This window comes from Rhipicephalus microplus, chromosome 9 (genome assembly GCF_043290135.1).
Source record: "Rhipicephalus microplus isolate Deutch F79 chromosome 9, USDA_Rmic, whole genome shotgun sequence".
In the NCBI taxonomy this organism is placed as follows: Eukaryota; Metazoa; Arthropoda; class Arachnida; order Ixodida; family Ixodidae; genus Rhipicephalus; species Rhipicephalus microplus.
In genome coordinates, this window is record NC_134708.1 from 20,358,997 (window position 1) to 20,372,307 (window position 13,311).

Below are 13,311 nucleotides of genomic sequence, written 5' to 3' on the forward strand. Positions count from 1 at the left end.
TCACTCACTCACTCACTCACTCACTCACTCGCAAATCATTCACACCCATCACCTCTCACGACTCTTTGAGGTCGCCACTTGGACCGACACTGTAGGCTATAGCCTACTTGCCAGAACACAAGTTCATTACAATCTAACGAAATAACCACCAAAGTGGTCACGCGGCAATCTTAAAAGCTATTCAGAGAAACTAATCAGTGACATAAGAGCGCCACGCACTTTGCGAACAAAATGGTGAGCGAAGCAGACTCGCAGTGAGCTAAAACAAGACGCCACCTAGTGTTGCCACATTCTTTTCGCATATTTCCAATATACGGGTCCATTTCTGACGGGGATTTGACGTCTGATTTCGAAAAATAAAAACATATCGATGCTGATTTCCACAATGCCTGAAATCTGGACGCCAGTTGCAAAATGTAAATTTTCGTTGCACGGTTAGCTTTCAACTCGCAGTGACCACATGGTGGGCCACATGAAAAAAATTACAAAGCTTCAGATTAGTTCCATCTCTGCAGCCAGCTTACCCGAGCAAAGCGCCATTAATTGCAATGTATGCGACGAAGAATTCGAATGCTATTTAGCAAAGGTCACAAAACCTTATTTCGTGTCAAACCACGTGCCACATACTTGAGACTCCTGCAGACCAACGCTTAGGGCCTGACCACATGCATGCGTTGCAGCGCGTCAGCACCTGGCTTGTACAGGTGCTGACGCGGTGCCTCAACCTCTCCCAACGAGAGAGAGAGAAAGAGAGAGCACGCAGCTTTGTGTATCGCACACCCTCTCTCTTCATAGGAGAGAGTTCGGTGTCACGGCTGCAATGTACGCGCTGACGCTCTGCATCGCATACGCGTGGGTCTGTAGCCGCATGCCCACTTCCTCCATAGAAAGACCATGGCCTCCGAGATCTCGGAGACCATGGGGAGATGGCTGGGTGCCGCGTCTACAAGCCAGCCGCCGACGCGTACTTGTCGTCAGGCCTCCCTGTCTGTCGTGTTCTCCTGAGGTTCGCGCCGTTTCTCGTTCCCGGATATACGTCACTGTACAACTACGTACATTTAACGTGTCCAAGTTCTCGATAAGGGCACACGTGGCACCGCGGAATATTTGGGGGAAAAAAAAGCGAACGTCCGTCACTCACGCTTAGACTAGATGTTGTTCAGAAGGCTTGACACCAGGGGTGGACGCTCGGTGAAGCGCGCGAAGATGTGGACTGCGTTGTCCGTTGGATTGAGTGGCGAGGATGATGATTATTGCGATGGTATGGTAATGACGATGCGTCCTTTCATAGCGCAGACGGGACAAATATTTGGCTGAAGTGGGCAGACCCGAAGCCGAGAGTATCTTTTGGGGGTAAAGGAAGGGATATTTGTTGAAGGATTTGACTGTTTCGAAAAAAACAACAACACTATTTTCATTACTTATTTTCCCTAACACCCCCTCTATCAGAATTTCAGAAGAAAGGGGGAGGGGCTAGCCCCCCTCTCCTAGTTACGCGCCTGGCAGTAGGTATACAAAAAAATGTATTAAGGAGAGGACGTCTAGTGCTTCATCAGACGCATAGCTTTGAAAGCGCTCGTGAATTTAATAAAAATCAGGGTTCGTATCAATGTCGATCCCGGGAATTGTATGTGTCATCGAAGCATTCTACCACAGAGCCACGGCAGGGCTTAAAATTGATTATTGAAAACAGAAAAAAAAAAGCACGGCGTATCCATGAAGTGAACGATTAGGAGTGGGCGAAGCAGTGGTACCGTTTGATTTTCGTGCATATCACTCGTCACATTGACGGCTCACACGTGTAAATAAGTGACAAAGCGGTTTACAGTTACATACAATGTTTATTGGTCCTAAATAGTAAGTAGTGTTGAGTACTGAATTTTGTTTCACCCTCATTATCAGATCTATCATGAAGTTGGCAAAAAGTGATGGTTGTGCACGTTCTCCTGGCGGTTGGTTATTTTCAGCCATACTTAATGCATCGAGTTATCTGGTAGAGCATATCGAGTTGTCGTACACTGCACAATTCAGCCAGTCGTCCGTGATCATCATCGCCAACACGGCTACGGCGCGCGCCAACGGAAAAACCTCGACCTTAAATAAGCCCTAAAATACTTTTTCAAGTAACCATGCGATAGACTTTAAAAAAATATATATTATTGCCTCCCTAATTCAACGTCGCAAAAAAATTTCAAGAATCCGGCCAGTACGAGCGAAGTTTATTTTATTTATTTTATTTATTTATTCATTTTTCGGACAGTACAAAAAGCATTGCCCGCGGTCAGGACAAAAGGAGGTGGTTAGAAAGTTAGAAAGAATTGTCGCACGCTGCTATCGCATTCTATCTTTTCTGGTCTCGACGAAAGCACTGGAAGCTAAGCAGGGAGGGATGGCAGGGGCAAATAAAATGCATCACGTGCGCCTCGTGACCTTGAGCTCTTTTATCTTGCTATCTAAAAGTGGCTTTTTCAGCGTGATAGCACGCGCGCACGCGTGGACAAGGGACGGCCTTCCGCGGCGATTCCTGTAATGACCGAGTGCACCATGTTAAAATCAGCCAATGGCTGATAGAAGGCCTCCTACGAGTCATTTTTGAGCGTATTGCGTCATTCGTAGAGAGAAGAGAAAGCAATTTTTAGCTGACTTTGATTACTTATTTAAAATTCCTGGCCGCGTGCTGCACTCTAATATTTGGCCCACGCGTTCTCGGAACACTCTACTACTGATCGGCAGGGTTTTCTGGCTATGCTCTAAGAATTTTGCTGGGCCCCTTGAAAGAGCTTCGCCCCCAAAAGCGAAGCAAGTGGCGGGCAGTGGCGCGGAATGAAATAAAATGCAGCGAGTTGAATGAAGTGGAAATTAACATGCATTCAGTGGGTGACTTGAACTAGGAGGATTGGGAGGAGCAGTTGTGGGCGTTGTGACAAATCATGGGAGTAGGGGCCATATATCCGTAGTTGGATTTACCCGCTGTCTGGGAGTAAGTAGCACCACAAAACTATTATCGATCGAGTTCTAGTTTTAAATATGAAATGATTAATATACATAACTAAGATACCCTAGCACATTTGAAAACATACGACCACTGCTATAAAACAAGGCATAGAGCTAGAGCATTGGAATGTTGCCACACCCCGTTTGAATACTAGCTTAAAGCTTTTCTGTTATTCTTTACCATCACTGTTAAACAGTTTTCAGTTAATACTGATTTGTTTTGTTGTTTTACAGCAAAACATAGACCGATGTTTGTAGAAGAAAATTATTTAATTTACCCTGGCGTTGTATTTTCGTGAGCTTTTTTTATCTAGGTTATCGTGCGTTGCTTTTATTCCGCACTCGTCACACGTTTTCGCTTGTTAACTTTCTCTTTGCTGTTAGCCTCACGTACGCCCTACATAACGCCGCGTTGCGGACTAGTCAAGCAGCCTATAGGCAGCTGTTTTCTTTTTCGATGCCCTCTAAAGATACAAGGGGGAAATAAAGATACCATTTGATTCAATTTGATTTGGCAATATATACGACATCCCCCAGGCAGGAAAGCCTCGACTGAAAACAGCTTCGGCGTTATAAGCTACGCAGACGTCAGAGCGCAATCAATTTCATCGTGATGGCGACGGTTACCATGGTTACTCAGCATTGGCATGCGGAGCCGCCTTCAGCGCAACGTCAATCGATTCTGAACACTGATATTCGGTAATGGTCATTTTTTATATTGTTTCTGCTCATTTCCGCAAAAAGAAAGCTAATACAAATAACTGTACATAAATGTTTCTTCGACTGGCGCGTTGAGTCATGTGACACAAAAACGCCTCATGTATATAAAAACGTTCGATATGCACATAAACGAATGGTTCCCGCGACGACAACGTCGTACATTGCAACGATCTTTGTAGACCGTCGGTCACTCGTCGTCCGCGTTGGACGAACTCGCCGTCCGTGCGATTGCCCGTAGTCGAGCCAGTTCTTCCGTGGTGAAAGCACTCGGCTGGCAGGACGAACGCGGCGAGTTCCCTCCAGGAGAGCTTGCGCCGCCGGCCTCTCCGCTCACCGAAGACCGCGTCGACGTTCGGCGGTAGTCGTACGGCCCACCAACGGAAAGTCTGGAAGTGGCGAAGAATGCTCTTCGAGCAGGAAGTCCGGGACCGATAACGGAAGGACGCGAGGCGGACAGCCCCGGATGGAGCCCACCCGAACGTCCGACGCCGCTGGGACGTCGAGGAAGACCCCCGTCTGACGAGACACTTTCCCCGCTGATTGATCTCCGAGGATCTGCTCGACTGGGAGAGATGCTCATGGACCGTCGCGCGTCCGTCAGGTGCGGAGGAACGCTGATGGAAGGTCGACCCCGCAGGAAGTTCCCTCCGCTCACGGAACGGCGCGGTCGAGGTCCTCCTGCAGGCGGCGAGTCGGCGCCTGGACCACTGACTGACTTCCTGGACTGCATCTTGCGCATCACGGCGATGGACTTTCGCCGAAAGTCCTTGACGACCCTCCTGACCTCTTCTGCCGCCTGCTTCTCCAGTTCAGGATCGGGCTCAGAGATGGGTTCGAGTAGCGTCACTTTGATGCTCGGTCTGCGAAGGATATCGCTGTAGCCCAACTGGGGTGGACCGTGGATGGTGCTCCTCCTGCGGGCGTACGGCGACACCTTGGGTTTGTCCTCACCTTCCGGCTGCGGCGTCGGTGCGCTGATGGTGATGTGACCTTTGGCCTTCCGCTTGGGGCGTCCACCTTCCAGGTGTGTCGCTTCCGGAGACAAGGTCACGCCGACTTCGTGCCTTCCCAAAGCTGGCGGTGGGACACCGACGGATGGCGCCACCTGAGGAACAACCGTCTCACTCGGCGCTTCCAGCCGGACTGGCGGCGCTGTCGGCACTAGCGATCGTTTTCGTTCGGTGGTGAGCTCCGACTGTTCCTTCGGCTCTGACTCCGTGGTTTCCGAGGCCGAACAGGCAGAGGCGTTCAACCTGCGCAGTTTTCGCAGAACTTCCATTCGTTTCAGCTCGTTGGGAGTGTGGCCCGTCGCCAGCGACATGCGACGGATGGCCGCCTTTCTGAAGGTTCTCGTCTCCCTCATCACGTCTCCTTCTGACGCCGCGTCCTCTGGCGGTGCGACCCGGACTGCACCGCCCTTAGCCGGTTTGCGCTTAGACGCAGCTGCACCGACGGCCGATATCCCCGTTGTGACGGTCGGGCTAATAAGAGGGCTCGCCTGGCAGGTAGAGGAAAGAGAGCCTCATATTAGCTTATGATTTCCCACAGAAAAGTTCATTATATTATTAAATATTAGGGTATTCGGAGGTCGCATTTGTTGGGTACGATAAACTTTCCGTCATTTAGCGTGGGTATCCAAAGATATAGCGTATGGCGCACGCGCAGTGGCGTCAAACACAAACGCAAGACTTTGCGTACTCAATTTCAAAGCTCCATACAGAACAGAAACTTCAACTACTATTCTGACTCTAGTTTGTAAGTACTGACGGTCGTAGCGTGGAGGAATGAACCGAAAACTCACTCACTCACTCACTCACTCACTCACTCACTCACTCATGTCAAACTTAGTTTCAAAGTATTCAGAAAAGTGGCGTGTTCCCAATAGCTGCCATTATTGGTAGGGCTTCGACATGTAATGCGGATGACGCTGCTGTCAACATCAACATTTGCAATAAAGAACTTGAGGACACGTTTCCTTTGAAATATGTCACAATATCCTCCTTTGACGCAGGTCGCACAGATGGCAGATGCTGAGGGTAAAGAAATCGAGATGACATGCGTACGTGTGCGCACATTTTGTATGTATGACACATTTCGTATATTAGGACTAACTCTATACTCAAGCTGTAGATGTAGATGACCGCGGGTCTTCAAGCGATTGCATGGAAATGTCGCGTACGATTATCGCTAATCATTGCTTAGTTTTAGAGCATAAATTACGTTAAAAGTTATAGGTTATATCCTACGTTGAAGTTTAGGTTTGGCTGGGTTATGTTACGTCAATTTACATAAGGTTAGGATAGGCTTGTTTTCTCTGAGTACGCGTTTTCCCGAACATTCGGCGCAGAAAAGCGGTCTCGCCTTTCAGTGCGAAGCAGCACGCCACAGGTTTCCACCACCTATGAAGATATAGTCTCGGAAATTTGACAGGAGGCGCCACTTCATACCAGAACCTTTCCCAACCCTAATTGGCATCTACTAAATCGCATATACTCAGAGCTATACGCAGATTAATCCTGTATAAGTTACATGGCATGAAACAGACCTCCCTAGAACGCATTTATATGGGAATGCGCCCATTCACAGCATGAAAATGCAGTCTCTTCAGAGCGACTTAAGGCGCGGTGGAAAAAATCGCTGATCAGTTCAGATGGCGGCAGGGTCAAACATGGACCCTCAAGCGAGCACGGGAAGCGGCTGGGAAATCCACCGCCCCTGGCACGGCCTGACGTACGGCCTCAATCCGCTGCTTTGAATAAAGCTGTTGACTCCCTCACTTACCTTGGTGACGACGGTTAGAGGAGGTGACATCATGGAAGGTTTGAGGGCTCCGCGCTTTCCGAGGAACGCCAGGTATCCCTCGAAAAGTTCCGGGTCATCGGGTCCCCATATCGGCTTCGGCCGGCAAACAGCGCCGAATTTCTGCGCATTTGGAAAGAGATAGCTGATCACGTGGTATATATGCCGTTGCGTACAGAAGATATCACCCGCCGCCACACTGGTCTAGTGGTTTAGGCACTGGACTGCGGACCCGCAGGTTGCGGGATCGAGTCCCAGCCGCGGCGACCACATTTTCAATGGAAACGGAAATGTTCAAGGCCCGTGTGCTCAGATTTGGGTGCACGTTAAAGAACCCCAGGTGGTCGAAATTTCCGCAGCCCTCCACTACGGCGTCTCTCATAATAACAACGTGGTTCTGCAGCGTTAAACCCCAAAAATTATTTTATAGGAACTACTCAATGGAGATTAAGGGGCTGTCTATGACTACAAGATTTCATTTTGGAAAAGCTGTAGAGGTTCCACAATTGTGTGATACGTCTATGAACAATTGAGTTTTCAGACATACGGCGACACACATATGCCTGGAAATTTCTTGACTTCACTGATCTGTCCAGTCCTGTGTGCTCGACTGCGCTTCTCTGTGATGTCCATTATTTAAGTCTAACGTGCTAAAGATCAACAGAATATGCCTAAACTCCGAAAATTATTTTTTAGAAACCATTCAACGGAGCTTCTATATATATACTATCCTCTATCGTAAGACTAAGGCCAACAGAAACAGTGCATCTAAATACAAAATCGATGGAAAGAGATGTGCTAGTGGTCATCGCGTGAATTACGCGACCACAGGGGAAGTAGATCAAGAATTCAATAGGACGAATTCATCATTATGATGCTCGAGGTGATGATAAGGACGCTGCTAAATGACGACGACGACCACGATGGTGACGATGCACATGATCTCGCCAGCAAATCACACGCATACATTCGCACGTGATTACAGCTTCGCTGTCCGACCTCTAGGAACTTGCTGAAAATGTTCTGCAACAGACAGTGGCTTAGCAACGAGATGGCACAAACTGAACCCGTGCCCCCCCCCCCCCCCCCACAATTTTTTTCTGCCTTGGAATACAATGCGAAATATGACCATTTCAAGAGGGTGCCCCCCTCCCGACCCCTCTCCGTAAACAATTTCTGCCGCAACGCCCCTGACAAGAGCGTGTGGTGTGGCTGCTTACGAATTGCGCCTGGTATATCTCGGCGTACGCGAACAGGGGTATCTGCAGCAGTCCAAAGGCGGAGACGCACCAGCCGACCATCCTGGCGCCGAGCGGGTACCGGTAGCTCTCGAAGTACAACTCCCGCTGTCTGCCGAGCACCGAGAACAGCGCTGCCAACTGCGACGCGCGACAGAGGGCGACACTGGTTTAGCCGCGAAGCAAGGCACACGCAAAGAGAAGAACACGACGAAGTCGTGTTAGAAAGAGTGCGACGACACGCTGTCGCATAACGATTTAGTGCTGAAAATTGCGACTGCAGACCGGACTCGGACACCCTCGTTCTCTGAAAACCTCGCTCCACCCATGAGGCAAATCAGGAGACACGCACACACCACTGGAGCATGAAAGTATCTTGCTTGAGGCGACCGTACGTGTAGAAGTCAACAAGCTTGTCTATAGAACACCAGAGCATCGTCCTTTGAACTGACTGCACGGGTGACACCTATAAAGCATATTTGCACAGCGCAAGACTATGAGTAGTTACGACGTAATTACAGAAGAAGAGCGCTCTTTCTGTCCTTGTTTCTCCTTCTGTAGTTACGTCGTAAGTACTCGTAGTCTTGCACTGTGCAAATATGTTGATTCCCAATCACCAACTAGCCCAAGCATCTGTCTTACCTATAAAGCATCTTTGGTTACAGCGCGAAAACGACGAACGCAGAGAACAGAAGGTACACAAACGAACCTATAAAGATAGCACGTGGTTGGAGACCAAAGCGAATCCAGGCGCTTACGTTTGGGGTAGAGGCGGCTGCAGGATTCTTTACTATGGTACGAAGGGGGGGGGGCAGCAACGATAAACGTGTTCCATCAGGGGGCCTGGGAGGCGGAAATTTAGTGGTTCCGTCTTGACTGTGTTTGTTCTTATGGGGGCAAAAGGCAAGGGGACAGGCAAAAAAAATTTGGGGGGGGGGGGGCTTACCCCTCCCCCGTTTTTTCCGCTGGTGCTGCCCCTGGGACGGTTCCTTGATCTGATCGTTGGGAGGGGAAGATGAGGAGAGAGGTAGAGCGTGGGGACAAGACTTCCCTCTTTTGAACAGTGGAAGACCAGGCACTGAAGGGATGGGGAAGAGGGGGCCGACACAAGCGTTGGGGTTGGGTGGGGGTTGGCTATCGCCTTTACCGCATCCGAGCACTCGTGGCCTCATATTACAGTGTAATTCCAGCACAATGTACCCCGATTAGGAGACTGATTTGTACTCTTTCTTCCTGTTCATCGGTGCGGCCTCAACTCTTTCGGCCATCGGAAACGTCGTCTGGGGTGTAGCGCCGCACAAGAAGTAACGAACAAAACGCGGGAAATCGCTCGGCTATGCACGAAACAGTCGCGTCGAGCCAGATTCCTTCCTATTTCCTGTTTCTTCCGTTTTACCTCACGGGTGACGTAAGTGTTTCACGCGAAAGTGACTCAGCGATGAAGTTGATTCAGAATCGAGCAGAGGTCCACGTACTCCGAGAACGCAGGGTGCGAACACACGCAGGCAGAGGTTCAAGTAGCAGCACTGGCGACGGCCCGTTGCGAACTCGAAGTCTAATGCCAGCCTCGTCACTCCTGTAAAACACACACAAGAAAGCAAGAAAAAGAAATTTTGAAATAACAGACAGATGAGCTAGTTGGTATTAGTATTCATTTTAAAGAAGACGAAGCGTGCAAACATGGACGAAGTCCCGGCACCACAGACGCTGACTAACAAGGGAAGATGCGCACAGTGGCGGAAAGAAAAGGAGGCGCGAAAGCTTACCTGCGCATGGCAATCAAGGGTGCAGCCAAGGAAGTTATAGGGCATTAACTTACCTCAAACATTTTATGGATGAAGCTCCTTTTAGAGTAACATTGTCCCCCGCCAGGCGTAGCCGGCAGTATCTCCCGAACAGTATAATAAATGGCGTTGTCTGATCACCATTTCTCGTCTCATTTTCTAGACGGCGTAAGTCCAATAAAAGTGTCTGCAATAGCACGGACGGAGGGATGCGTGGACGGACGCGCGGACTCCGGAGTGAATGGTGCTTCGCCCCACTCAGCACTATTGACTCCGTAGATATGCTGTGATTTTTCAATTATATGTGCGCGTTTGTATGTATGCAAACGCACACATACAAACGCACGCATTAACATACATAAAGGCCCCCAGCACGGTGGTCTAGTGGCTAAGGTACTCGGCTGCTGACCCGCAGTGCGCGGGTTCGAATCCAGGCTGCAGCGGATGCATTTCCGATGGAGGCCCGTATGCTCAGATTTGGGTGCACGTTAAAGAACCCCAGGTGGTCTGAATTTTCGGAGCCCTCCACTACGGCGTCTCTCATAATTATATGGTCGTTTTGGGACGTTAAACCCCACGAATAATAATAATAATAATAATAATAATAATAATAATAATAATAATAATAATAATAATAATAATAATAATAATAATAATAATAATAATAATAATAATCTAACAACATACATAAAGTATAGTACCCCGAAAGAAATTTCTGGCTACGCCCCTGATGCCCCTGCAGTAGGCGAAGCTATCCATCTGATATGCGTAGGGTTTACGCGAGATCAACGGTTGGCCCACGCATGCTCTGCCATTATTATCGATATGCCTTGCCTCAATCATCAGATACGTTTCGGCATTCCTATGTCGGTACAAAATTGCGCATTCATCAAATTTTGACGTGCATTTACAGTCTCAACAATGTCGAGAGAGATTAAAAGGTGAGCCTCCGGTTAGCATTGTCCTATGTTCCAAAAATCTCTGGTTTAATGCAACGGCCCGTCTGTACTACGTAAAGGCGGCCGCAGCTGAAATGAACTTTATGCACCACACTTGTAAGGTAATCAGTGAGTTTGTTGGGGTGTTCTACAAAACGAATACCGGTCTTCTTCCTGTATTTTACTCGCTCATTATTTCTCTCCACAGTGGCACAAATCTTACCTTGTTTATTGGCAGCCGTAAAAAACAGCGTTAATGGCGTACTACCAGTACTTTCTGTAGCCAGTGAGACATATCCGCAATGAATGTACGGTATGCTTACACAACACGTTTCTTCCGACTGCTTTCGGCAGTCATGCGCGGACATAACAGACTTCTTACGTTCAGCGACAATGGCCACTGCTACAAAAGAATAACCTACATATACAAGACGTGTAACCCGTGCCTTACAACTATCAATCATATTGTGCTCACACTACTTCGCGAGGGCTTACTTAAGACAAGACATGGATAGATGCATGGCGCGACTTTATGTATAGTGCATGGCTATATCCTTTTTTCGCAACCTTCGAGTGCTTCGACGACAGCAGTTTTGAAGATCTACAACACTGCCAGCAAAACGTGGTTCTTCTGAAAGATTAATACTGCAGAAAGACCACGTTTAATATCTAAGATGGCATCAGTGTCTTCCTCTCTGTGTATTCAGTTTTCGCTTTTATTATTATTATGCAGTTGTCTAAGTATAAGCATACACAGTGCGTCTCTTGCTCATTTCCGTCGCCTTGGACATTTACATGAATGAAAATTGCGGTGTTCGAGCTACTATAAATACATCAGATGTCGAATTTTCAATTTCCCCCGCACTTCGAAGGTTCGGGGATAGGTCGAGGGCTCGATGCTCTACACATTTGTAAGGTTCAAGCTTCTGCGCACTTCGGAAGTCAGGGGCTCGACACCTACATGCTCGGAAGATCAAGAGTTCCAGGTTTTTCCACGCTTCGTAAGTCGTGAATTCGAGTCGTCGTTAGTAACTACATAACGTTAGCAACGTCACCATACGCTTTCTATGCATTTCCAATGGAGACACAGATGTTCAAATAAGAAAGATTAAGAGACATGACCTAAATCTGCATGACCTGAACGTGACCCGAATCTGCAAGAACATTCTTACGTACCTTCACAGTAAACCCGCAAAACGAAACAATGTAATCATAGGCGTGCGGTAGTCCCTTAGGCAGGGGGGGGGGGTGTTGAGGTTTTACTGCCATTCTGATCCTAATTTCCCACTAAGGACCTCGAATCAGAATCCTGTACATAGACGGTAACAGGTAAGAAACACCCCCCCCCCTTTTTTTTTCGCGAGCCTTTTATTTCAATAGGTGTAATTAAATCACGGGAAGAATGGGAGTAGGCAGCCTACGAATTATTATCACGGTGCTCACCGTAAAATACGACAACAACGCATATTTCCGCGAAGGCGATTATTGGTACCAGCATGCCTCGCACGGACGCATCGAGAAGGAAGGCCAGGTAGATGCCATTCTGCCGAAGAGAGGGAGAGAGAGAGAGAGAGAGAGAGAGAGAAATGAGGGCAGGAATTTTGGTACGGACTAGTTGGAGCTGTGTGTCAGTGAATTAATCAAAATTCGACTAAACATATTATAAATGTCAACCCCAGCAGGCATAGTTCTGTCCATGTGACTCGAGTTGTCAGTCAATTCGCAATCGACAATCGCTAGCATCATGGTTAGCCCATCGGACCGAATAAACGTCCCGGAGAGGCGTTGGTCCAGGGTTCGATTCTCGAGACACGACAAACCCTACGTAAAACAAGAGGCTTTCTATCGAGGAATCCGCAAGCATAGTCTTGCGCAGGGTTCCCCTCCAGGGGAGGGGGTCAAAGGTTCACCGTAGCACCTGACCCCCTATTAGGCACTGACATTGCGCCCCACACCTCCGGGTTGCAGCCTGCCCCCCCCCCCTATTAAGTCAATGTGTGGGCCTGAACTTCCGCCCCCTCTTAATTGACTAGGAGTGGCGGCCGCCCCCCTGCCACACTCGTGTGCACGCCTATGTCCGCAAGGATATTGCTCTGTGATACAAACGCGTGGTTGTAAATTTTCTCGTTCACTAGCAAACATGAAGCTTTATCCAAATTAGCCATAATTAGCGATAACTAGCCGACATTAGGCGCAATTCGACCAGCAGTAAACGACATCAGTCTGCCTTTTACGAACATTAGCCAACACTTGCCTCTATTTAGTATATTTACGTGTAGCAGGAACTGCAATGGTCTACTTTATTTCTGCGCCAGCTGTATGACATGTAGAAAAGATGAGAGCCGAGGGAGGGAAGCGCATTGTACGATAAAAGTAGTGAGCAACACAGACATTAATCACCCCGGCAGACGTGGTTTAAGCAGTCGGCGTTATCGAAGTTAAACGGCGGTGAAGGGCGAAGGGAAACGTTGGCGACAATGGGAGCAACATCTTAGAATCGGTCATCTTAGTGGTAGGATCGCCCTCCTGACCACATGTGTGCCTCATACAGGCTTGCGACGTTTCGATAGGAGGGCCTACCTTTGTCAGATGCTGCTGGTCATCATTGGCCTGATAGTTTCAAGCGGGTTCTGCCATTGACAACACGTCACAAAATGTTGCTATCGGTGATTCATATCCGTAATTACTTTCAGTGGCAACTGTAATACTGTACTGCTTTACTTCTGCGGTAATACGACATTCTCAATTTTTATGCAATATACTGCGTAAGAAGCTATGGATTCCTAAGGCACGTTGCTGGGCTAGTTGGTTGGGGTTCATCAGCAACGTATCAAGTTA

General features: G+C 48.4%; 1 protein-coding gene across 1 annotated transcript in view; it reads right to left on the reverse strand.

Moving 5' to 3' along the window:
- The window catches only part of LOC119164909 (sodium-dependent proline transporter), a 43,833-nt gene extending 31,819 nt beyond the window's left edge, over nucleotides 1-12,014 (reverse strand). Inside the window, exons 1-4 of the mRNA XM_037417109.2 lie at nucleotides 11,917-12,014; nucleotides 9,227-9,327; nucleotides 7,734-7,892; nucleotides 6,496-6,636 (exon numbers count right to left, since the gene is read on the reverse strand). Of these exons, the coding sequence (XP_037273006.2) occupies nucleotides 6,496-6,636; nucleotides 7,734-7,892; nucleotides 9,227-9,327; nucleotides 11,917-11,971 (456 nt within the window). The 5' untranslated portion in view covers nucleotides 11,972-12,014. The remainder of the gene's footprint in view (nucleotides 1-6,495; nucleotides 6,637-7,733; nucleotides 7,893-9,226; nucleotides 9,328-11,916) is intronic.
- Between the last annotated feature and the right edge of the window lie 1,297 nt (nucleotides 12,015-13,311).